Source organism: Trematomus bernacchii, unplaced genomic scaffold (genome assembly GCF_902827165.1).
Source record: "Trematomus bernacchii unplaced genomic scaffold, fTreBer1.1, whole genome shotgun sequence".
Taxonomy (NCBI): Eukaryota; Metazoa; Chordata; class Actinopteri; order Perciformes; family Nototheniidae; genus Trematomus; species Trematomus bernacchii.
The window spans coordinates 6,589,776-6,614,077 of NW_022987973.1; the positions used below are offsets into that span (position 1 = coordinate 6,589,776).

At 40.2% G+C, this 24,302-nt stretch overlaps 3 protein-coding genes across 4 annotated transcripts in view; all 3 read right to left on the reverse strand.

Moving 5' to 3' along the window:
- Nucleotides 1–816: 816 nt before the first annotated feature.
- LOC117471276 (histone-lysine N-methyltransferase SETDB1-B-like) lies at nucleotides 817–18,527 on the reverse strand. Its single transcript, XM_034116144.1, has 24 exons — nucleotides 18,487–18,527; nucleotides 12,662–12,865; nucleotides 11,958–12,124; nucleotides 11,820–11,863; nucleotides 10,778–10,904; nucleotides 10,509–10,679; nucleotides 10,173–10,374; nucleotides 9,943–10,016; nucleotides 9,641–9,831; nucleotides 9,379–9,508; nucleotides 8,914–9,178; nucleotides 6,889–7,002; nucleotides 5,920–6,220; nucleotides 5,561–5,822; nucleotides 5,233–5,323; nucleotides 5,037–5,153; nucleotides 4,773–4,942; nucleotides 3,314–3,529; nucleotides 2,915–3,048; nucleotides 2,726–2,745; nucleotides 2,462–2,580; nucleotides 2,092–2,348; nucleotides 1,893–1,981; nucleotides 817–1,144 (listed from the first exon to the last, which is right to left on the reverse strand). Exons 2-24 carry the CDS (start codon nucleotides 12,862–12,864, stop codon nucleotides 1,027–1,029), a joined length of 3,582 nt encoding a protein of 1,193 aa, XP_033972035.1. The 5' UTR covers nucleotide 12,865; nucleotides 18,487–18,527; the 3' UTR covers nucleotides 817–1,026.
- A 631-nt stretch (nucleotides 18,528–19,158) lies between these two features.
- Nucleotides 19,159–21,508, reverse strand: LOC117471581 (5-hydroxyisourate hydrolase-like). 2 transcript variants are annotated; one of them, XM_034116689.1, is made up of 5 exons: nucleotides 21,419–21,508; nucleotides 20,554–20,631; nucleotides 20,012–20,148; nucleotides 19,749–19,884; nucleotides 19,159–19,571 (listed from the first exon to the last, which is right to left on the reverse strand). In XM_034116689.1, the coding sequence occupies exons 1-5, from the start codon at nucleotides 21,500–21,502 to the stop codon at nucleotides 19,482–19,484; spliced, it is 525 nt and encodes a 174-aa protein (XP_033972580.1). In that variant the 5' UTR covers nucleotides 21,503–21,508; the 3' UTR covers nucleotides 19,159–19,481. The 2 variants fall into 2 exon arrangements, with proteins under 2 accessions (XP_033972580.1, XP_033972581.1); XM_034116690.1 differs by having other exon boundaries at nucleotides 20,554–20,895; nucleotides 21,419–21,504.
- Nucleotides 21,509–22,016: 508 nt separating this feature from the next.
- The window catches only part of LOC117471621 (heterogeneous nuclear ribonucleoprotein C-like), a 34,806-nt gene continuing 32,520 nt past the window's right edge, over nucleotides 22,017–24,302 (reverse strand). Inside the window, exons 6-7 of the mRNA XM_034116747.1 lie at nucleotides 24,060–24,217; nucleotides 22,017–23,397 (exon numbers count right to left, since the gene is read on the reverse strand). Of these exons, the coding sequence (XP_033972638.1) occupies nucleotides 23,359–23,397; nucleotides 24,060–24,217 (197 nt within the window). The 3' untranslated portion in view covers nucleotides 22,017–23,358. The remainder of the gene's footprint in view (nucleotides 23,398–24,059; nucleotides 24,218–24,302) is intronic.

Here is a 24,302-nt window from a genome sequence, read left to right on the forward strand (position 1 = left end):
AAATGTCCGGTTAGGATGTATTAGAACGAAATCTAAAATGAAAATTGTAAATAAGCCATCTGTATGTAAAAAACCACCTGTATGTAAATTGTAAATAAGCCATCTGTATGTCAAATATGTCTTATATGTCTTAAATGATATGATGAATTGGAAATGGGGGACCCTGATGTAAACAAGACGAAAGTCTTTCTCTGGTCTGCATCCCCTTAACAATTGTATGTTTTGAGCTGTACTGTACTGTACCCAATATACAAGCTGTTAATAAACTTTTCAATCAATCAATCAAAGAGTCTGTAAATCGTTGGATAATTTTTTTTAAACTAAATAAACTACACAGTATGAACGTTTGTATAGCCCTTATTAAAAACATTCGGTCCTCAAGTTGCAAAATGTGCTAATAACGTTATTCTAAGAGTTATTTTCCTCTGCATTATGAACGTGCATCTAACCCACGAGACCGCGCCGCCCGGCACGTTCATGTGACGTGTTCAGTACTACATGCGTTTTACCCATGGATGCACAATAAGAACGGACCCATATCGCCTTACTGCCAACCCACGGAGCTGTAATAATGGATATATTGCACATGTTTGCTGTAATTCATAATTTGTAAAATATTATACTACATGGGCTGTATGATGTAAATCTTGTACCGTAAATGTTGTATTAAATAAAGTAAATTTTCTTTCGATAATGAAACCGGTTCACCTTGAAATTGTACCATTTCCTGTGTTTTCAGACATCTAATTAATCATTATAATATGTTGTATTATACCCAATGTTGATTCACGACAGTTAAGAGACACTTCAGATTCATTGAAGAAACATTACATTTTATTCATATGTAAAGAAAGAGATTTATGGATAACATGAGACACACCAGGAAACATGTTTCTTATAAATTAAAGCCGCAAAACAGCGGTAATAAAATGCATGGATCAACTTTAAAAAAGAACAAAAAAAAAAGAACAAAGTTACAGAGTCAAAAGGACTCCTATAGTTTCCTACAGATGAAGCAGAGAAGGATCACAGCAGCCTCCCTCTGCACTCGCTGGACCCGCAGCAGCACAGCAGCACCTTCCCCTCCACGCTGCCCACCTCGTAGTTATAGTCCCACGTCAGCTCCGTGCCGGCATGGATCCGCCTGCACAGGGACACAAGCAGGATGTTAAAATAAAGATAAAATGTTGCACTAATACTAAACTAATTGTCTACTTTTGGAATTAAAGCTGGTGGTCACGGTGATCAATTATGTGAAATAAGGAATAATCACTTCCAGTTTAAAAGCTTCTTCTTCAAAATATAAATTCCCTAAAATCCCCAAAAGCCTCACTGCTTTAAAGTGGACCTATCATGCTATATTTGAATAATAGTGTAGGACCATACCTATATAAGGCATATTTATACTTTTTTTTTTTCAAAATACCAAACAGATCATGCATTTTAGCCATGCCTCATTTCGCTCAATTTGACAATTTCTAGCTCTGTATTTGCAAGGGCAGATTCAGTGAGAACAGCACCATCTACTGGCCTGGCATATGTACTACAGCGTCTCCAGCGCTTTCGAACGGCAATGGCCGTGGCTGTCTCCTCCTGATTGGTGGAGTTGGCCCAATAGCCGTAGCGCCACTGTCCTGACGTCAGGACAGTGTTCAAATCTGGATCAGTTTTTATCAGATCCGTTGCAGCCCCTTTTTTAGAGATTTGGGTATGGAGGAAAATAGAGAGGGTTGTGTTTTCTGACACTTGGTGAGTTCCCTGGAACACCGGGGACACATATTCATGTTTAAAAGACGTACAAAAGTGCATTTTGCATGATAGGTCCCCTTTAATTTTCCTCAGACTCTGAAAAAAGGATCTGTGACAAACTTAACATTTGTTCCAACACTCACTTGCTGGCAAAGAACGCCACCCAGGGAAACCTCAAGTCATGCGTGTCCACAAACACATTCTGGACGAAAAGGTTAGGACTACAGCTGTGCTGTAAGACAAAGAGGAGACGAGAGGGTCAAATACAAGATAAATACATAGGAAAATATATTAAATTGACCTCTAATGGATACACTGAGATCCTGTAGATTAAACACTTACATTGAGGTACCGCCCGAGGTTTCCTTCCAACTTGGCATCAATGATGCAGCAGGACTCTTCTCCGTCAAAGAACAGACGGGAATTTTTGTAAGTGTTTTTCCTGCCTCCTCCAGTGTGTCCCTGCTTTCCTGTTTTCCCTCCCTGACCTCCCTGCCCTCCCCCGCCTCCAGGTGGTCCCGTTTTCACCATCATGCCGTGGCTGCCCTTCAGAGCGATCCCACGAGTAGATTTCACTGCTACCTGCTTCTTAGTCACACCTGAGACAGAACAGCAGCAACAGAAGCAAATGACAATAAATAAAAAGTTAAAACCATGTGGTCAATATCTGTGTGGTGTGAATACAGTGCTTTAACATTTCTCTATTCCTCACCCGGGATGACTTTCTCTTTCTCCTTGTTGTCTTCAGATCCAGAGCTGTTGGTCTGAACATCATCACTGTCAGAGAGAGTCATCACATCCTGCTTCTTCCCCGACTCTGACTTCACTTGACTGCACACAAGACACACACAATTTATCTTAACAACAATCAAACGTTATGTTGTTGACCACAGCGATTAAGAGCTGGTGTTAAACATGTTTGAAATCAGGAACAAATATTTATCTATTTAAGCATATTTTGGTAAGTCCAACACACCTTTTGCCGTCCCCGGACTCCTGTAATGGAATAAAGAAAATAAACGATCATCAATCATTGACAACTACAGCACAACATCTCCTGGAATAAGAGCCACCTTTTACATAACAAAAAGGTCTAATGAGGGGCAAATTATTTAAAAAAGGCTGTCCACAAAGAGCTCGATATAACCTTATTCTCAGCACTCACCTTCTTCAGCCCCTGGCTGGTGAGCCATAAAGCCACTTTGCTTTTCCCCGTCTCCTCAGGCATGGACGGCGGATTCTTCTCCTCATCGGTTCCTTTTGCTGAAAGGCTCAAGCCATCTTTACTGTCTTGACTCCCTGGGGCAGGAAAGGAGAGGTGTGTATAAAAATAAAGAGCTGAAATCTTCCAGTTTCAAATACTATTCCATTTTATTTATTTGTATTCAACTGTCTCCTGATGAGCTTGGGGTATGGGCTATAATAGATAAAGAAAACACATTATTTTAAATCACGAGGAGAAGGAGTATGCGTCAGCCTTGGTCAAGAGAAGGAAAAACAGCTGAGAATCTAACCAGGTCCATCATGCACCATCTTGATCTCTCACCTTTGGGCTTGGACTCACCATTTTTGGGCGGCCTCCCTCCAGCTTTATTTGTTACTAAAGCGGAGGGTTGGATTTCTATCCTCGACACGTCCACGCTGCTGTCCGAGCAGTGAGCCTCGCTCTCATAGCCCTCCTTGAAGTTCTCCACACTCTCTATATGGTCCAGATTGGCAAAATACTCGTCGCCCATCTCTAGACCTTCTTTGTCAGCAAAGTCGTCCGTCAAGATTTTACCTGGTAAAACGGGAGGGAAAGATATAAAGAAGCAGTGGCGTTTTTATATGTACAAAAGTGGTGGGGCACAAAAAACTTAGATGTCTATATATAAGCTTCTGCAGTGACGTGCAGTGAGGTTCATGGCTGGTGAGGCACTGGCACTGACTCTTCAGGTTTACAAATATTATATTTTGACCTAAACCAAAATATAATATTATTTTCAAAAGCTTTTTTTGTCTGATGCTTCGATTAATTTTAAACAGACAGTTCAACAAAAGGATACCCAAAAAATGTCATTTTATCATTTAAATATTGAATTGTTCTCTCTTAGTAAGATCCCATTTTCAATAAAATGGCGGTCTTACCTTGACTTGAAGATGAAGTCCATTTGCCTATCCTTCTGGACAAACATTTCTATTACTTTTTTGTAAAAGTCCTCCTTATGTTCTTGTAGTTTCAAAAGTCTATCATAAATCTAATCCATAGATTTATAAAATTATAAAAGTAGGGTAGACATGTGGATGTTATCCGGCTAATCAAAACGTGCATTTATCTAACAGGTACGTTTCCCACAGATCTTATTTCGAGCTATTTTCTAAAATCCTCTGGAGAAATCTCATTGCTTTTTTGTGCTTACTTCCTGGTTTTAGGACGCGCCACTGCAGCTCTCTCGTCTCCTCTTCACACAGCACACTTTTCGCGGCACACGTACTTACAGCCAATCAGCTCTGAATGATTTGAGATGACGTATGGTGGGGATGGTAGCTCCATGCCCCTCTGGTCATTATTTTTTTGCCACACACATTTCATTACAAAATACTCTGAGCATGCGCAGTGAAGTTTTTACAGTCACCGTTGACTTCACAGCGAGAGGAAGGGGCATAATCAGGTTTTGTCCCACATGGCTCTAAACAGCTCAATAGGCACACACTGTGACTGTAGACACACTAATTAGAAGAACACAGACTAAAACAGCAATGTACAGACGAATCAGATGATTAAACATGATCTTAAAATATATTTTATATATTTTTTTATTTATTTTTTTGCATTTTTGTAATCATTATTTGTAATACTTTCTGCTGACACTAGGTGGGGCTGTGCCCCACCTGCCCCTAATGACCAGTCGCCACTGTAAAGAAGTGAGTCACTTTGCAATCAAATCATCTCCTGTTGAATTGTTATGAATAAACTTAAGATGACTGCTTGTGAGCCTGTATTCCGTCAAATCTATCCTTCCAAAATTGTTCCCCTTCCTCACCAGCATAGATGCAGACAAAAGAGCCTTTGGCCATGTCATCCAGACAGCGGATGCCCCAGCCTTTGTTCTGGGTCTTAAAGAGCTGGAGACGCACCTGCAGACCATGCTGCACCAGCCTGTTGGTGCACATCTCAGCACAGCATTTACACCGCTTATTACACTCGTAGATCCTGAGGGAAAGAGAGCAGGAGAGAAACATTCAGACAGGGAGAAGAAGAAATAACAGCCTTATGTCATTTTGAATGGTGTGTGTAAAAGTCTGACCCTGTGGGGAGGCACTCCTCTAATCGTTTGTGCAAAAATCCAGCATTGGTGTTAATCTGTGCCCCCGGTGTACAACCTGTAGCCTGAAGGGTCAGCTGGTGGCAAGAGCATTTGGACCTTTAACAAAGAAATAAAGACATGTGGTCAGAATACTGTGACGAGTCTGAGGAATATGAACAATGATGGCTCCACTCACTTGTCTCGACAGCCGTCGGTGCACTCACACCCGACCAGGAAGTCTGCACTGGTGTTGATGTATACTCCATCTTCAGGAATCCGCTCTTTACCTTGAAGAGAAGAGAGGAGGCAAAGGAATTAGGGTCAGCAAAAGTTTAGCTGCATTGATATGTAATAATTTATTAATGTATATGTTGTACATGCAGGTGAGGACGAAAGCTCAAGGCTTGCAAAAATACCTTTCAGAAACAAAATAGTACTCTATGGATCTATCATTGCACTTTAATGGTATTGTTAGTGTTCGGGTGGACAGTTTAAAAAGAAAAATGTGTGAATTTAATACTTACTGTAAGCTACTTTCTGAGGCGGGCCAGAATCGATCTCATTGACGCAGGAGAGGGGGATGTCCTCTTTTCCATTAGTGATGTCTGGAATGTAATAGAAGGGCCTCTGTGGCTGGAAGGGCCTGTCCACGAACACGTAGGGGTCGAGACAGAACATCTCCAAGAAGATAAAGTCACAGCGCGTCTGGAAGAGGTAATGCTGGATCTCCCCCATGTTTCGCAGGCAAAGCCCACACGGAGCCTTGTAGATCACATGGAAAGACATCTGAGGGGTGGACAAGAGGAAGACAAGAGTTTTACAATTCAATTTAGGTAGTCGTTCATATAGCTACTACATCATACTACTCTTCCTTCATATTTACCTTCCGGTTAACTTTGCACCGTCCCGTCATGCGTCTGAAGTCGTACAGTAGAGGTGTGAGGAGGGGGTTCTTCCCTCGGTGCACGTCTGGTTTTACAGGTCTGACGCTGTTCAGACATGCGGGCTGACAGGCGTGTGCCAGGTAGGAGATGCGGTCCGTGGAGGCGCGGTAAGAGGGCTGATGTGGGACGGTGGCCATCGTGTGGGGAATAGCAGGGGGGAAAGAGACCAGAAGGGGGGGTCTCGGAAAGGACTGCTTGAAAGTGGGACCAGCAATATCCTGGGTGCTCAACATTCTTGCACTATGGATCGACAAAAGAAAGAGAAAAAGGTCAGCATCTTATTAGGACTGTACCAAATGTTTTTGAATAAAGCTCTGAATGTCTGTAGTCATATTCATTGAAATCCTAACACTAAATAAAAAATCCTCAAACCTACTCCTCACTTCAAAATAAAGTGACTCATCAGATTAATTTAGTTAGTCTTTTAAAAAACACATTCGTTAGTATGAAAGGGATGACATCTTGATACAGCACTGAAGGTCAAGCTAATGCAATTTAACTCATTCACTATTATACAGGCGTGTGCCAGGTATAATAGTGAATGAGTTAAATTGCATTAGCTTGACCTTCAGTGCTGTATCAAGATGTCATCCCTTTCATACTAACGAATGTGTTTTTTAAAAGACTAACTAAATTAATCAGTTTATGTTTCCCATATTGATCAATCATGTCAATACAGGGATGAAAGATCTGCGCAGCCACTGATAATGTTCAACATTTTTCATCAGATATCCCTTTATAGATAAAGGCAAAATGGCACTAGAGTTTCAACTATTTTGACAACAAATATGTAGTGATTGTGCATTGCAAGTTATGTTAAATTTGCATGTCAAATAACTAGTTTGACGATTTGGAATATACTTAAAATGCCCTTTAACTTATTAGAAGAAATGATGAGGTGGACTCACCTAGAGAGGTTCATGGGACCGGCAGAAAGAGACTGCATGATTTTGGAGGCATGGGTCCCTCCTATCCCTGGAATAAACGGAGAGGTGCTCTTCTTTGCCATCTGATGTTTGTTGCTTGAAGACAGCGAGGAGAGAAAGACAGTCAGTCAGTATCAAAGGTTTCCACTGCCCTTATCAACTAGGTTTAAAGCTCCAAAAATCAACAGTTTGTCTTTCATTGACTAAGCATCAAACATGTGTAATGTGAGAGCGGTCAATGGTTAGTGATTTCCATCAGGAGTTGGTGTAGCTGAAAAACCAAAAATAATGAATATTGTATTGAAATGTATCGCAAAAAAAAAAGGAAAATCGCAAAAACATGAATCCAAATAAAGGTTAATGTTAGTCTTTGTCTTTTAAATGTGTAGAAAAGGTTCTCTATCAATTCACATTTTGTGTAACTAAGCCACTGCCAGGTCATTATACAGTATGTGTATTTTTTGTTGTTGTTCTGCTAACCCTAAGTGGCCCAACATTATGCTGCTTTGAGAAGGACTTAATGAGTACTTTAACACCAGAGGCTTGTACTACGAAGCTGGATTTTCGCTTAGCCGGCTGACTTCAGGGAAATCTCGGGCTTTCTGGTCCTACGACGCTGGTTCTCTTTTTAGCAGGCTAGATTTCCATGGTAACTTATGCTGAGCGGCTAACCTGCTCCGGAGCAGGTTAGGTGGCAGGCTAAGAGATCAACTCAGTGAAAGAACCGCCTGCTGACCAATCAGAGCTCCGTGTGCGGAGTTTAAAGCTATCATTCATATTACAGGATAGAGGAAATACAGAAAAACTGCCGTTGCAGGAACGACGGCCGGCCAAAATCAACTGATTGTGTGAACGTGAAAATTAATAGAATATCCCCTCCCATCTTCAGAGCAATCTGACTATTATAATATTAGCGTTAAGAAAGCTTACTTAAATATCTGCCACGACAGAAGGAACCGGACATTAAGTACAGTCCACGGCACTGTGAGTGCAGACGTCGATGTGTCCCATTATCATTCATATCATATCACATCATAATGTATCATATATTTCCTTATCTGAGTCAGCTTCTTGAGCCGTATCTGGCCGTGCAACACTCACAGTGTCACATACTGTATGCAGAAGTATTATTTTAAGCAACACATTAAGTTGACGAAACACTCGAGTCAAATTCTCCTAATTAAAGTCAGATCCACTCGTGTCTTGGACGGGGCAGTGATTTCATAAACCTGTTAATGTACGCATTCAAACACTTTTTCTTTTACCAGCTGTATTCACCTTGCAGGTGCAGCTATGTGGCTTTTATCCTGGATAAAGTGTTTAAGTCATGGATGTTTAAAGTTTAACTTCTTCATATTTGACTAATATTAAAGTTCACTTTTCATTCAGGAAGTATGACGCTGCGCTGTCAGTACGCTTGTCCATGTTTGAGATTGGTCGAATGCTCCAAATACCACCCCTTTCATGTGAACGCGCACCTAACTAGATAGGACACGGCTGGCTTGAGCGATCCACTTGATAACCAGCGTCGTAGTACAGCTTAGCCAGAGCGCGTATGTTTTGGATTGGGCCAACCGGCTAACTCAAACATATCCAGGTTAGGTTGAACCAGCTTCGTAGTACAGGCCTCTGGTAGAAAAGCAGTATTTTGCTGCCCTCTCTGGTGGAAAATGTAAAACCTGTTTTCAGTTATTAAACGTTTTATAAGCCAACGCCCACTTTATTTCAAATTAGTATGAATGAAATTGGGAAGATTTCACAGTGCAGTATAATACATGAACACAATTATTTTCTCCCTTTTCCCAAATGGTGATGGCTCTCAGTGTTTTTATTTGGATATTGTGACGTTAAACCTCTAACTGGATCATAAGAAGACACAGATTTTTGTTATCGAGATTGTTTCTTATAAAAAGGTATATCCCCCCGTTGATTCAGATTTTGTTGCAGAGTATACACCACAGAAAGAAATGCGTTCAGGAGTGTTAGTGTTAGATCAGAAATCATCACTGAGGGGGCTGAGGAGGCGGAAGAATCTGTTGGATCTGTTGTGGCTGAAGGGGCTGAGGGGGCAGAGGACCCTGGTGTTGTTGTTGTTGTTGTGGTTGTGGTTTTTGTTGTTGTGGTGATTGTTGTTGTGGTGATTGTTGTTGTGGTGATTGTTGTTGTGATATCTGCGGAGGCTGGCTGGGTGAGCCCTGCGGCGTTTTGACTGAAGTTCCAACATGTCCGTCACTGGTGTACTGGACTACTGGACCTTTACTCCTCAACGCCCCTGAAGATTAAAGTGGACAAAAAACAAAACACATGAATGAATGTTCTTGAACATGATATTAACAGAAACACTATAAAAATGGTGGTCGTTTTCTTTGGGCGAGACACCATTTACCTGTAGTGTCTCCCCTTAAAACACTGCATCAACTTGTTATAAATTGGGCTTTTGACATGGATTAATGGTGTAGGTTGAAACATTACCCATGTTAGGACGGCTCCTCTGCTGGCCAGCCAGCTTCTTCTCCTGGGTGTTGGCGGAGGTCATCTTCAGGTTGAACATTGGCTCCAACCTGGTGGAGCCTCTATAAATCCACTCACTCCTCTTGTCATCCTGATAAACACAAAAAGCTTCATCAACTGCTGCACAGATAGGTCAACTTCAATCTGATGTGGGTACTGGCAATTAACATAAATCCTTCTTTTAACTAGTAAATGCTTTTTATCATTGATCTAACCAACATACCAAAAAGAGGATCTTGACCAAGCTCCCTTCCACCTCCTCAACTTTGCTCTTCCACCAGGTTCCCTCCCACTCCGTCTTGATGATCTGTCCGACCTTCAGGAGCACCATAGGCCTGCTGGGATATGCCGTGATGTACTCCTCAATTAAGTCTCGGCATGATGCATCCTCTATATCCTCCCAGGTACGCTTCACTGTGAACGAGGATCATCACAGTCTTTAATTAGTATATTCATTCATGCATTTAGACAAGTAATTCAACAGATAACAAAAAAGAAAGAAAACACGGAGAAATTGGCACTCACATGGTTGGCAAACTGGGTGGAGATCAGGTAGGTCGACATATGAAGCATAGCCATCATCAAAAAAGATCAGAAACCTGAAAACATACAATAAATGTTTAAATTCAAGGTCATTTGTTGTCATATTCTGCAACACAATTTTGCACAGCAAAATGCAAATGGACCAACAAATGTTTGCTATACGTCAATTTAAAATTATTTAATGCCGGCCATTAAACTCTAAATACACGGACCTCATGCGGTTCTTGTTGTTGGGCATCTCTGCCACGACTCCAGCGTAGAGGCACACCAGGATGCCGCCCTGGTGCTTGGCGACGACACGAGTCCCGACATACAGAATCTCCAGGATGGGGTTATATTCGAAAGCTACATGATTCCCAGACAGCAGACTCTTCCCTTTATCAAACTTCACTTTATACTTGAATACACCATTTCCTGAAAATAAACAGAGGGTGTGTTTATTTATAGATGGCACAATTGAACTAATAAAATACAAAGTACAATAAATAATTATATTTACAGGAAACTTGAAAAGCATAAAAGAAGAATGAAATGTTTTGGTAACGTACCGACAGGGCTGATAGAAACGAGGGTGCCTTTGTGCCAGGTCTTGGTGCCTTTCTTTCCCAGAATGGTCATCCCGACTCTCAGCTCGTCTTCTGTGATGTTCGAGTTCGGCTGCGTCATGGAATGAGACGGAGCCTGGAACACAAACACTGCTGGCACTGAAGCCTGAATACCTGAAGGAAGGAACAGCCAAACACACTGTTAACATAAAATCTACTTTCACACAGGTGTGGATTATCTAACATTGTTTAGGGAATAGGTGTGTGCTAACCTGACTGCGATGGAGGCTTTGATGGAGACCGTTGCCAAGCAGCATTTGGTGAAGGCTTGGTGACAATTTGGCTCAACTTCTGCACCTGCTGGGAGGTTTTCTGTAGTGCTGTCCAGGCATCTTTTAACTGGAAAAAAATAATTAAACATGCCATCATCATCTGCATACACTACAATCAAATGGATAGAATATCCACAGTTTCCCTAGTAAGCATGTTCGTATATATGTCTAACATAGCAGCAGCTTGAAAACAACTTAATGAAGTAGTGGGGCTTGTTAATTGGGAAAACATATCAGCTAATGGCAGTTGCCCAAGAACATCAGCAATAAGCTTTTGAATAATTTTATTTTTTAAGGTATTTTTTGGGCCACCAGTGCCTTCATTGAAGGGACACGGTTTAAATGGGATGGCAAAGGGAATGACACTCAGTAAATGGTCCCAAGCCAGATTTGATCATCTGATCAGCTAATCCAAGTGAGATAGATTGGTCTGCCTCCGATGGATCAGTCAGAGTCACTGCTCAGTGGGCAGCTGGCACAGCGTTAAAACTAAGTGGGAAGTCATCAGGATACGCCGGACTCCTCATCGGCAGACTCTGGTTTAGAGACATGACCCAGAACAACAAAGACGCCAGGAGAAAAAGGGCGAGAGACAGTTGGTAAAAACCGAATGGAAATATTTTAACATTTAGGTGTTAAAGACAGAGGGTGGGAAAGAGGTGCTGCAGTACAGGCAGTAAGAGAAAAAGAAAGGTCTTTTTTTTTTACTTTAAAGCATGTAAACATGTCACAGTAGAGGCACAACATACAATACGAACTGGAAAATGAGCATATATGTTAAAGAAATCCACAGTGTTTGTCAAAAATAAGTTGACAAAGTTTTCTAAATTATTAAGATTTAAAATAGCCACATCCAGAAAGGCTTTTTTCTTTTGGAACCACAAAATAAATATGTTAACACATGAATCAGACAGCCCACAACAGACATTGAGCATGAAGTGTAAAAAGGGATCACAGAAATGAAACTTTGTGTTGTTCTTACCAGTGGATCTTTGCAAGGAGTGCCGGGTTTCTTTGGAGGAACCACTGAAACATTATAAAGGACAGATGATATTTAATAACCTGATTGTTTTCCTCCTGTAGTAGAAATTAAAATCGCCATTAAAGTAGAACGACTTACAACAGCCAACATCAATGACGTCATCGTCTTCGTCATCGTCCATCTCAATTACTTCAGAGGGCAACAGGCCCCCCCCGCCGCCCTCATCCTCCGAGCTGCTCTCTCGGTAAACAAGACCGTTCTTTTGGTAGGCTTCCTTCACAAGTCTCTCACACTCCAATATGGATCTGAGGAAAAATGTCAAACAAAAATGTATAAATTGCACACTGAACAAATGTCCACTTATTTAACCAAGGTCAGGTTTCAATCACTTATCTTCATCAGACTACAGAGTGTCGGTGAACAGTTGTCACTGGACAATGATTCTGTTTGTGTTGATTTTATACATAATGCTTAAGTATGATAGTGTAAAGAATGTAACACAATAACATGGGGTGCATTGATCCATAGTAAGTCAATAATCAAATATCATCTATTGCAAAGTGAAAACATATTATCATTTGATTCATTATTATCATTTTAATATACACCATGGTAGACTTTGTGATGCATCGTAGTGTTGTTCAAAGTATTGCAAGTACTGTATCATATTGTGATGGAAACCTGTCATTTAAACCTTTAACAAGTACCCACAAAGTACAAATGCAAACAACCAATAACATACTTAACAATAATAAACACTGAGATAAGGAAGATATGTATCCTTATAGAATAAATACTGTATAAAGACTAAAACCATCGGACTTTGGGAAAAAGCTACGTACTTGTTGGCCTCGATGAGAAGCACGTTTGTCTTTGCCTCCTGTTCCTCTTTCTGCTCCACCCATTCCTTGAGCTCTGTCAGTTGAGCCTTTTTCTTCTGCACAATTTCACTCTTCTCCACGGCCTCATCAATCCACTTCTCCAGCTCATCCAGAGAAATGCCCAGCTCTTCCTCCAGATTGGCGTCCCAGCCTTCCACCTCCATTCTGAGGAGGGGAAAACAAACAGAAATAGGAAACGTAGTTATAATTTAAACCTACTTATATAGGTCTTTCCAGGTCTCACTCATTAAATTGCACCGAAACTGTTGTTTGAAGTAATACCAGCATTCCTTTATTGCCAGCATTTTGTAACTCAATAACATAGATGTTCAGGGTGTTTGATGTTATTGTTGAAACAAGCAACAATACAAAGTATGACATTAATGTATATGATCACCTTAATGTAAGCATGTCTTAATATTCCTAAAAACACCTAGTCAATTAATAATTATTTGATTAAAAAATGTTCACCAGTAAGATTATTTTATCTATGATATATCATACCCCTCTATCAATGCTAATACTGTTGCGGAAGAAACCTCTGAAGTTGGGCCGGATGTCTTCACAACACTATGTTAACACTTATTTAACTTTCAAAAAGTCAAAAGAGTTCCAATAGAATAGAGTTTACTGAAGATTCAACAAAATACAGCAAACACGAGTCAGTTCATCAAGTGGCTACTTTTACAATGTTCATGCTTCTGTTTATACACATTTCTTATCAGTTTTTTCGCCTTCCTATATATGTGTGTGTGTGTGGCCTACTTTTCTTTCATCCCAGCAATAATCTAATTTGTGGAGTATCGGGTGATACCCATACACACACAAAAATATCCCAAAATACCTCAATAATGAATCCACACATACAGCTCAAACCTAGTTAGAGCTCTGCTTGTAATGTCTGCAAAAACATATGAGAATTGCATGCTGATATGTCAGTATATATCGATTACCAGAATAAACATGAATGCATCCCTGATTTCTTTCCTGTGTATATCTGAGATGTGGAGCCACATTTCACACGTGTTTACACTTCTTCCTCTCATTCATACCGACTTCAATATGTTGTTGTTAACCCAAACAGAGAGACTGGGCTGATGTTTACTGCTATTCCCACCAAAAAACCGATTGCAATACATGTAGTGTAAATGAAGCCACTGCAAGAGCTGCATTTAAGCTTTGTCTTTTAACATTGCTGGCTAGCACAACAAGGGCCGAAATCCCTTTACAACTTCCAAATATTACCTCGGTAGAGATCGAAACTGACAATTTAACATAACCACAACCTAACCGACACTTTAAATGAAATCATTCAGGTCAGCTAAATCAGGGGTTCCCAACCCCCGGAGGTGTTACTGCCGGGCCGCAAAATAGCTGTGAGTTTATCGTAATATTTGCAGAATTATAAATATATAAAAATATTTTATCAAAAAAAGAATTCAATTTTTTTTTTCTTTTTTCGCACCTATACCAGTCATATTATTTCATCCAAAACATACAAAATAAATCAAAATTGGTTAGCATAAGGTCTCAGCCTCTCGTGCGCACGAGAACGTTACCGGTACGCCAATAGGAAGTGGAGCACACAGGAGAAAACCGTTTCATCGCAGACTGTTATGCTTACGTGGGGAAATGGCAGTGCATACATTATTTGAGATATATTTCGAACTCTGACTTCATTTTAAGGACATTGCGGCCAGGGGTGTAGAGCTATTTTTTGTAAAACCTCCTTCACTTCATGAAATGGCTGCAGCATCAGGAGGCAGCCTCTGAGAAGTGCAGCACCAGCGCGTACGCACCGCCTTCACTGTGTTCACCACTGCAGGCTGCTACGTCTCAACCACACACACCTCTACACACACACACACACACACACACCGAACTGCCTGATTATTTAGTGGGAATGCTGTTAACAGCATTCCAACTATCTGTTCTTCTATGCACGAAATTCTTTATTCTTATTATTCCGCCCGTTATTTTGCCGGTCTTCTTCTCCCGCATTGAACATCGCAGAAACTCTGTTGAAACATCAAAACGTTCAGCTCGGTCGGGAATCGATGGCTATTACTTTTCTCATTTATAACTTTCATAATTCCAGAGATACATCCCATAATTCATCACATTTCTAACCATTGAAGTCAATGGAGAAATTCTTCAGACTTCAACAAATCTTCATGCGACTTCAACTGCTAACTGTTCATTCCAACTTTAAAATGTTACACATCTTTCTGACATTATTCGTGTAACACAACTTTTAAATCTGATTCTTACTTTTAGAGATATTAAACATTGTTCAGACCTTGTTACAGAGGCCTTCTTCAGATTTTAACATTAAAGGAGAGGTGTCATGCTTTTCCGGTTATTACCCGTCCCCTTGTGTGTTATGAAGGTTTTTATGCATGTAAACGGTGTGCAGAGTCAAAACCCTCAAAGTACACCCTATAGCGAGTAAAACTCTAACACAGAAAATACCTCCCCAAAACGTCTCGTTGGAGATACGTCATTGTCCATTTGATTCTTCCGGGACGGCATGATGTCAAGCCGTACCCGGAACGAAATGGACCAATCCGTGGAGCCGTTACGTTACGTCCGTGGAGCCGTTACGTTAAGCCCCCGCTGATTGGTCCAAATTGACCAATCCACGGACTTCCTCACACACAGGCAGCTCAGCTGATTTCTCCTCCCTGGCTGCAGGCTGATAACAGACAGTTGGGATCGCGGCAAAATTCTCTCTGCAGACCCATTCTCACAGCGTTTATCAACCTTTTTCTTACTCAATATCAAGCCACACTTATTGTTTTTACTTCGGATGTGAGTTTGTGTGTGCTCAGGATGAGTTTGGCTGTGTTTCGCTATGTATCCTAAACAAGGAAACAACACCTCCACGGAGCTCAGCGCGATTCACAACGTCCCGACCAATCAGAGCACACTGTGCTCACAGGGAGGGTGGGGGCTGGAGCTATTGGAGCTACAACGAGCCGTTAAAGGCAGAGAGTGAAATTCAGTGAATACAAGTAGTTTACAGAGATGCTATATGAGAAACCAATGTGAGTTTGGAAAAATGCACAATATAAATCTATTTTACTATACCTCAACAATGGAATTATGATCAGTGGAAATGGCCATGACACCTCTCCTTTAACTAGAGTGCGTGATGTCACAGCTAGAGTGGAGGAAATCTTGATATTTGCCTTCATATTTGTTTTTAAAACTGCCATAATTCCCAAACCCTACATTCCTGAGACATCATTTTTCATGACAAACGTAGGAAAACATCTCGTAGCTTGAAAAATGACAAATAATTAAGCAAAATGCCTCTTGAGGGCATGAAGTGACAAAAACGTTCAACATGTCTCCATTAAAGCCCATTGTAATTTCAGGCTGATATTTCCTCACAGCAGCAGCCGCACACCTTTAGTTAATCTGCCAAAAAAGGCCACATTATTGACCCGAAAGTACACAAAAAGCACACTTCAGATACTCAAGGTCCTTGAGATGCTTCACGCTTTGAAATTTCACCGATATCTTTTACGGTTCTTCAACAAAACGTTCACATGTAAGAGGTTTATCTCTCATTCAGAACAATGGAAACCTTTGATCTCTGGACACCTCGTTAGCTAAAATATAAACACCTGTGTCATGGAACACGATGATGTCATAACTCCAACTGACATGCTCAGAGCAGCAGACTTCAGATAATGGTTAATGGTCCTGCCCTCAACAGCTCTACGTCAATTATGGGGTGTCATCATATGCCGTTTCCATGGAAGATCAAGAGGGCGATCAAGAGAAGAGAGAGAGGGTGATAGAAGAGTGAGAGGGTGATCAAGAGAAGAGTGAGAGGGTGATCAAGAGAAGAGAGAGAGGGCGATCAAGAGAAGAGAGAGAGGGCGATCAAGAGAAGAGAGAGAGGGTGATAGAAGAGTGAGAGGGTGATCAAGAGAAGAGAGAGAGGGCGATCAAGAGAAGAGAGAGAGGGCGAGCAAGAGAAGAGAGAGAGAAGAGAGAGAGGGCGATCAAGAGGAGAAAGAAGAGAGAGAAGAGAAGAGAGAGAGTCAAACTAAAGTGGAGACATGGCAGAAACCCTACAGTGAAGTGTTCTCCTGTGAGAGGGTGATCAAGAGGAGAGAGGGGGGGCGATCAAGAGAAGAGAAAGAGGGTGATCAAGAGGAGAGAGGGGGGCGATCAAGAGAAGAGAAAGAGGGTGATCAAGAGAAGAGTGAGAGGGCGATCAAGAGAAGAGTGAGAGGGCGATCAAGAGAAGAGAGAGGGCGATCAAGAGAAGAGAGAGAGGGTGATCAAGAGAAGAGAGAGAGGGTGATAGAAGAGTGAGAGGGTGATCAAGAGAAGAGAGAGGGCGATCAAGAGAAGAGAGAGAGTAATGTAACCTCCTAATGTAATGTATAACTCCTATGAAAATGTTCAAAAAATGCTCAAACTTCACATGTGTGCTAACAGTCCAGCCGTGAAGACATCTACGGGACATGCCATTGCCATGGCAACACAATGCCCGCCATGAAACACGGTTCTCATAACTTCAGTGAAAATGCTCCAAATGGCCCAAAACTTCACAGGTTTGGTAACGATGCAGCCATCAACGCATCTAAGCGTATTATGGGATGTCATAAAATGCCGTTGGCATGGCGACAGATCATTCACCATCAAGTTAGTTCAAAAGTTTGCAGTTCAAATATTCTGCTGCTTTTCCAAGCCTTTTTACTTTCTTTTCTTCTCTCATCACACATTCAAGCCCCCAGTGTTCATGTATAATTTAAATTCTTCACTTTCTTCTTACACATTACATTTCAGCATAGCAGTTTAGCGTCAGATTTTCAGCATAAAGCATTCCCACTAGCAAGTTCTTCAGGAATTGCATTCTCTAGTTGCCCCTATTACTCGTTGTATGAAGGAAATGTCCGGTCACAAAGGCACATGATGTGTGTGTGTATGTGCTCTGCTCAGCTCCGCTGTGTGCGTGTATGTTCGGTGTGTGTCCAACAACGGCATTTGTTTTCAAATTACCATGAACAGTAATTTACACACATCTGGCCAACTCCATAGGTATATGTGGGTGTTCCCAAAAGCACCACACACACACACACACACACACACACACACACACACACACACACACACACACACACACACACACACACACACACACACACACACACACACACACCACACACACACACCACACACACACACACACACACACACACACACACACACACACACACACACAACACAACACACACCACACACACACACACACACACACACACACACACACACACACACACACACACACACACACACACACACACACACACACACACACACACACCAACACACACTATATATATATATTATATTAACATTTGTAATGCGGTCATAATTTTTTTGTTTTAATTGTATCCTGGTTTTAAACGTTGTCAATATGTTTTGGATGCATATTGGTATTTGTTCAGGCTGTTAAATACAATTAGCCTCTGTTGCCACCTGCTGGTGAGTAAATATTAAAATCAGTTAAAATTGACAACCGGTCCGCGATTTTTTTTTAATGTATCTGCTGGTCCTTGGCACAATAAAGGTTGGGAACCCCTGAGCTAAATGACAATAAACTGAAGCATGATACCAGTGAGAGCAGCTCGTTAGCCTAGCATTAGCCTGCAGAAAGTTACTTCAGTGGACTGACTGGAAACAAACGGCATTGTGTCCTCTGGAGTTCATCTCAAAAACACATCAGCGGTAAACTTAATTCAGAAATAGCATTCAACACTCACCCCTCGCTGCTCTTCTTATTCTTCTTTGGTGTTTATTGGCGGTTGGCAAACCAACTTGTAGGAGAGGCGAAGTCACGCCCATCTACTTCCGGACCTTATTTCGGAAAAGTTCAATAGTCTAGCTGCAGCAAAATTTGAAATATTTTGTTATATTATTATTATTATTTAAAAAAATTATAAAATTCACCCACACACGCATGCCATCTTTTCTCCCACCACACTTCACTTTGCCATGCTAGGAGGCGAACCACCGACCCTCTGGTTGTTAGGCATCCATCCACTAAAACTTAAAAAAAAACTTTAAATTAAAATCCTCGCCGACAGGGGGGCAGTCAGGGGGGCAGTCCCCCGGAGGTGTTGGGGGCGTACTCTGTATACGCTATACTCTGTACTCTCTGTACACTCAGATATATGATTTATTGTATCATAGCCTGATTTTATTAAACATTTGTCAAGCTGTTGAGGATGGGAATAGCCTAAATTGTCACATGACTTCACAGGGTGTGTTCATGGTCCTTTTTGAGAGAACAGTGCACTGTCAATGATTTGATGGTATTTATACAAAATTAGTATTGGAATCAGTTTCATTTAGAATAAAATACAGAGTAAAAAATGTTAGCAGATGGATTTACATGAACATTTATATAAAAAAGCAACACATTTTACAAGACATCTTTTTTATTGTTTTAATAAAATGTGATAGGCCTATGTTACAATAACATTTTAAAATAGGTGTTAAATCGGTACCCTAATAATTACAGTGATCATGACTCATGATCACTGTAACCATAGTACTCATGATTCCTGAGTACTATGGTTCTTTAGTTTAGTTATGCTGATATCATTAAGATCATTCAAATGGAGCAGTGTCTTGTCAATAGCTGTGACAGTTCAGCTGGTGCTGGGATGATTGTTTTTGGTGGAGTGGCCTCTGCGTGATCCTTTAGACAGCTGATAGGTAGAGGAAGCCTCAGGAGGTTGATCACAGTTTATCTCTAGCTCCCTCTGTACGTACTATAGGAGAAACGACTCAGCAGCAGAGGGACATGGTACTTTTGGCCTGGGTCAATTATGGTGAAGACAATCTGCAACAAAACACCAAACATGAAAGAGATCAACAATTACAAGTAAAAGATTTATAGGATTGGTAACATGCATGTGAAATGTTAAAGGAGGATACACAATAACTGATTAAGTAACACAAATATAGTACCATAACAAGCAAACAAAGGAGCAACTAGGAATGGAAGCTTTTTCCTCACCTCAACATACGGGTAAAAACAGGTCTCTCCCATACTCTCCCAGTACAGAGCCGTCTCAAAATGCAATCTATACACGCCAGCAATAAACATTTCTTTTGTAATGAGTCCAGGGCAGCGTCCATCAGCATTAGTGGTCCTGTTGAGACAAAATAGTATTGTGGACCTATGAATGACAATACACATTGTCAAGTGTTGTTTCAGATGTTCCTGCGATCATAATTTGTGACTTTATGAGCTATTTTGATTGCGGCTGTCGTTTTTACCGAGAGGTCAGCAAACTCCAGGTATTAGTGGTGGGGTCTTGTCGATAGAGACTGAGGGCCATGTTCGAGCCAGGGACACCCATAGCTGTGTTCAGCACATGGGTGCTCAGAGGACTAGGGGCTGCCATTGCTGTGATCTACAGAACAATAAGTAAAACGTATATGATTCAATCTGAAGAAATCACATTAAACAACAATATTAATAATTCCACAAATGTTTTTCTAATAGTTTCTTGAAGGGACATGGACTGTGATTTAATATGTATAAATCCTTAGGATAGTCAAATCACAATACATGAATCTCCCTTTAATAGCTAAATACTAAATATGCCATCCGACTGATAAATACAAACTCTTCATATCATATTTGTATAGCACAATTGAATAAAATCTTCTTAAATGTTAGAATTATTTCAGTGACTCAACTATTGACTGCTCCTATTGGGCTATAAAATAAAGTATACAAAACAATACAACACATTAATTATAATCTTATATTCTATTGAATAATTGTATTTTATTAAAGTTTGTTTTGTGCTTACCTTATTTTCAGGAAAAATATGACCCTTGAGTTGCTGCAGCCTGGACACACTCATGTGCACTGATGAATGAAATCCAAACTAGCACAGCAGTTTTAGTCAACCAAATTGTAATTTTATGGTAAATTAAAAGGCATCAGATGTTTGTCACATTGCCTTCATGCAGTTCTGCACCCTGTCCTTTTCGGCATGACATTCAGTACTCGTGTGCTTATCTTTTTGTCAACAGACGACTGGTTGTGCAAGAGCTCTTTTTGTCACACTTTGCTTTCAGCACTTTGAACTAAGTGGAAATGGATGATCCAAATGCTCAGAGGGCGAAGTAAATGCAGACAAGCACAGTTACTGGAATTAAAAGAAACATAGTATTTTTTTATTATTATTTCCTAACATGGATGTTTGACTGCTAGGTTAATAAACCCTGAATACACAACCTTCAACTTCCTGGTTGAATTCCACAAGTTAATTCCCTAACAGACATGCTGTGTAGCCTACTCCTCTCTCTGAAGCTCTGTTAAAAAATAAAAGAAATGTGACCGATGCAATAGGCTAGTTCTGCTTTGAAAGCACTTCCTGTAATTCAATGAACCGAGTTGTGGAATAGTCAATGATTTTAATCCAAAAATAAGACTGCTTGAAAGGCTAGGGTCGGTAAGATTTGTAATAATAACATGTTGCCAACTCTTTTGAAATGATACCTAGCCGCAATTGCTCCAAAAGACGCTAAAGCGAGAAATTAACAAAAAACTACACTGACACAACGTCCCTTCAGGAACTCCCTTCAAAGCCGCTTCCCAGAACAATGTCAGTAACGTAAACAGTTTAGAGTGAACGTAAACAACATGGCTAATGTTAGAAGGCTACTCACTGCTGTTAAGCTACCAGCCTGTGCTAGACTCTGGTGACGCGCATGAGTGCACGGGCAGGGTGCGTAGTCCTGCGACATGCGCATATACCGGATTTGTATAGTAGGCCTACAGTTGTGAGGTAATATCCAGAACTGAAAGTATTTACTATTAACACGCATTTCTACCATAGCCCATGGGCTTTATCAGCAAATTGAACATAGGCTAAGTTTTACATCAGTATATTAGTCTTAACAATTAACTTTGAACCTAATTCAAACTTATTTTCCTGATCTGATTTGAATAGTTATTTTAGTCTTATTATGTATGTTATATAGCAGGATCTCATGTGCTGTTAAAGAGAGTAGCCGGAGGATTGTTCTACAATATTTTCGCAAAGAAAATGCCATAAACTATATGTTATATACCAGACCAGCAGCCTTCAATACAACACACACAGTAAACCAGCTTTCCTCTGTTTAGTGTGGAATATAGTATAGAATCAATTATTTCGAATTACTTTTACAATTTGGATTAGTTGCACACTTTTAGCGGTCACATTTTGAAGCTTTCAGCATTTCTTTATGTAAATAATGATCAATTAAAGAAAACTTTGTTTTGATTTTGTTTGTTTCTCTATCCCTTTTTTAATGTGTCGCTCTTGGTTCATCAGAATAAAAACACACTCCCATGTACTGTACTTATACTCAATATGAAAATACTTTTACTACCGTGACAATGAGTATTTTCACTTGGCTTATCTTAAGAATGCAAACAAAACCATGTAACACCATAAGAATAACATGATTGTTTTCCTTTAAAAAAAACATGAGAAGTCCTAAAACAAGAATAAAATCAGACGGTTCAACAATTACATTAAAGTTTACAATAATACACAATATTACACACAGACCTGGGCCTTTGCATGTCTTAAAAGTGCCAAATACATGGTGGAAAATAGTTGTAATACTCATCTAATAAGTTTGAAGTACACAAAAGACATTGGTTTACAGAAGTATGTATTCTGATACTCATAACCAGAAAGCAACCGTTTCTCTCCTGCATGATCAGTTTGACTATCATCCCTCAAGTATTACTGTGATTTACTTTGACAAGTACAATTCTGATTTCTGAGAAGAATACAACAAAGAGAAAAAGGGTTAGCATTAACAAAAAGCACTCTTGAAATATCAAATTTGACAGTGTTTTCTTTTGCTTTTACATGTTAAAATAATTTGGGAATCACAGAAGAGCTTTTCATTTCTCAGTAGATGCACAACATTTTCTAGATATACCCATAATTCTGAAAATCATAATAATGTAATATTTTTACCCGGTTTATAACCACTGTGCTGCATTAATATTTCTGGTTCTATATTGTTTGTATTCCAGCTAATTCAAGATGTAAGAAATCCGTTTTTGGGAGAAACTGGTGAAACAGCAGAACCATTGTAGTACCTGTGTACCTCTAACAGAAACATAATACTTTTTTATGTACAGTCTGATAATGGCAAGCTGCCTGGTTTAAAAGAAGGTGGTAAGCTGCTTAAACAAAGTTTTAATCAGAGAACCCTATTGTCTCATTTGGAGTAACACTGTATTATTTGGATTAATACTGGAATATGTGTTGGTGCAAACCCTCTTATACAAATTATTAGAAATGCCTGCTGCTGCTAGAGGATAAAAAGTGAAATACACAACGTCCTTACATACCAAATACTAGTCAATCAGATGTGCATGTACTCAGTTTGTATTAGTCAACTCTGTCAGTGCTTTAGTTTTCCTCAAAAGTAAAAGAAACCAAGCTGCTATGATGCAATTAAATGTATTGTGTTGTCTGATATGTACACCCTGTTGGAAGGGAGTTGAGCCTCTGATATGAGCGTTTGCTTGGGCGTTGTTGTTCTCTTCCTCCATGTTTGGCACTTAATCCATGTCTTCTGTGTCTTCTCATGTTCCTCCCTCATATTTCCTCCTCAGGGTCAGAGCTGTGGTTGCTCATCTGTGACAGACAGGCAGACAAAGACGGGACAGCGAGAGACAAAACAAAGGGACGTTTCATTGTACTGCAATCTCACAATGACTAAGTATTCTTTAATGGAGCAAGCATTAATTGATTTCACCACAGCGGAGCCTCATGAGTAGATTCATCTCCTCACATCTCTTTGACATTGTTAATGGGAAAGCTTAAAATAATGTAATAGTAATTAATTTAAAATTAATATCTGGTCTCAAGATCTTTTTCAATTTCAGTGGGAACCTGAGTTGTTGTGTATTATTGTCCTAAATAAAAAAAAGAATGTAGCCACAAAATATGAACCCACAGACATTCTGCCTAAAACAAAGTAACCAAAAGTGCAGCTCCACTTTGACTTTTTTCATGAATATCAACCAATTATATCTATATTTCATATAAATATTTATCTATTCTAATGTTATAATAGTTTTTTTTAATGGTTTTTTAAAATAGGTTTTGTTTTAGTTTTTATAATTTATTTTCTTTAACTGTGTTTATATATGCGCCATATACACCAAGGCAAATTACTCGTATGTGTAAACCTAGCTGGCAATAAACTAGTTTCTGATTCTGATTCTGAGTAACTATAATCATGTTGTAAAGCACTAGGGAAGGAACAAGTGTGCACAGCCTTCAGGTGCATTTACCGTGTGGTGGTCATCATCAAGCTCCCTCTGGTCGGGTTTCTCTCGGTGGATTCGATGGCGAGAGCTGGGTGGAGAGAGGGAGGAGAGGGAGTGCTCGGGGCTGCTGGCAGACAGAGCGTATGGTGAGCCAGCTGGACTGTCCTCTCTCAGGGGAGACCCTAACACACAGGAATAAACACACACATGGAGTTTAGGTGTTGAGCTCTTTGGAGGATACAGAAAATACATGTGTTCTGTGGGTCA

What these genes read in the sequence shown, in the direction of transcription:
- LOC117471276 (XM_034116144.1), bottom strand. Translation starts at nt 12,864, where the DNA reads ATGGAGGTGGAAGGCTGGGACGCCAATCTGGAGGAAGAGCTGGGCATT. An exon ending in AAAGCCTCCATCGCAGTCAG is followed by an intron (nt 10,680 to 10,777) that starts GTTAGCACACAC and finishes TCCTTCCTTCAG; the next exon opens with GTATTCAGGCTTCAGTGCCA. An exon ending in TTTTGTCTGCATCTATGCTG is followed by an intron (nt 3,530 to 4,772) that starts GTGAGGAAGGGG and finishes CCGTTTTACCAG; the next exon opens with GTAAAATCTTGACGGACGAC.
- LOC117471581 (XM_034116689.1), bottom strand. Translation starts at nt 21,502, where the DNA reads ATGCGCATGTCGCAGGACTACGCACCCTGCCCGTGCACTCATGCGCGT. An exon ending in TGGAGTTTGCTGACCTCTCG is followed by an intron (nt 19,885 to 20,011) that starts GTAAAAACGACA and finishes TTGTCTCAACAG; the next exon opens with GACCACTAATGCTGATGGAC. An exon ending in GTTTTTACCCGTATGTTGAG is followed by an intron (nt 19,572 to 19,748) that starts GTGAGGAAAAAG and finishes GTTTTGTTGCAG; the next exon opens with ATTGTCTTCACCATAATTGA.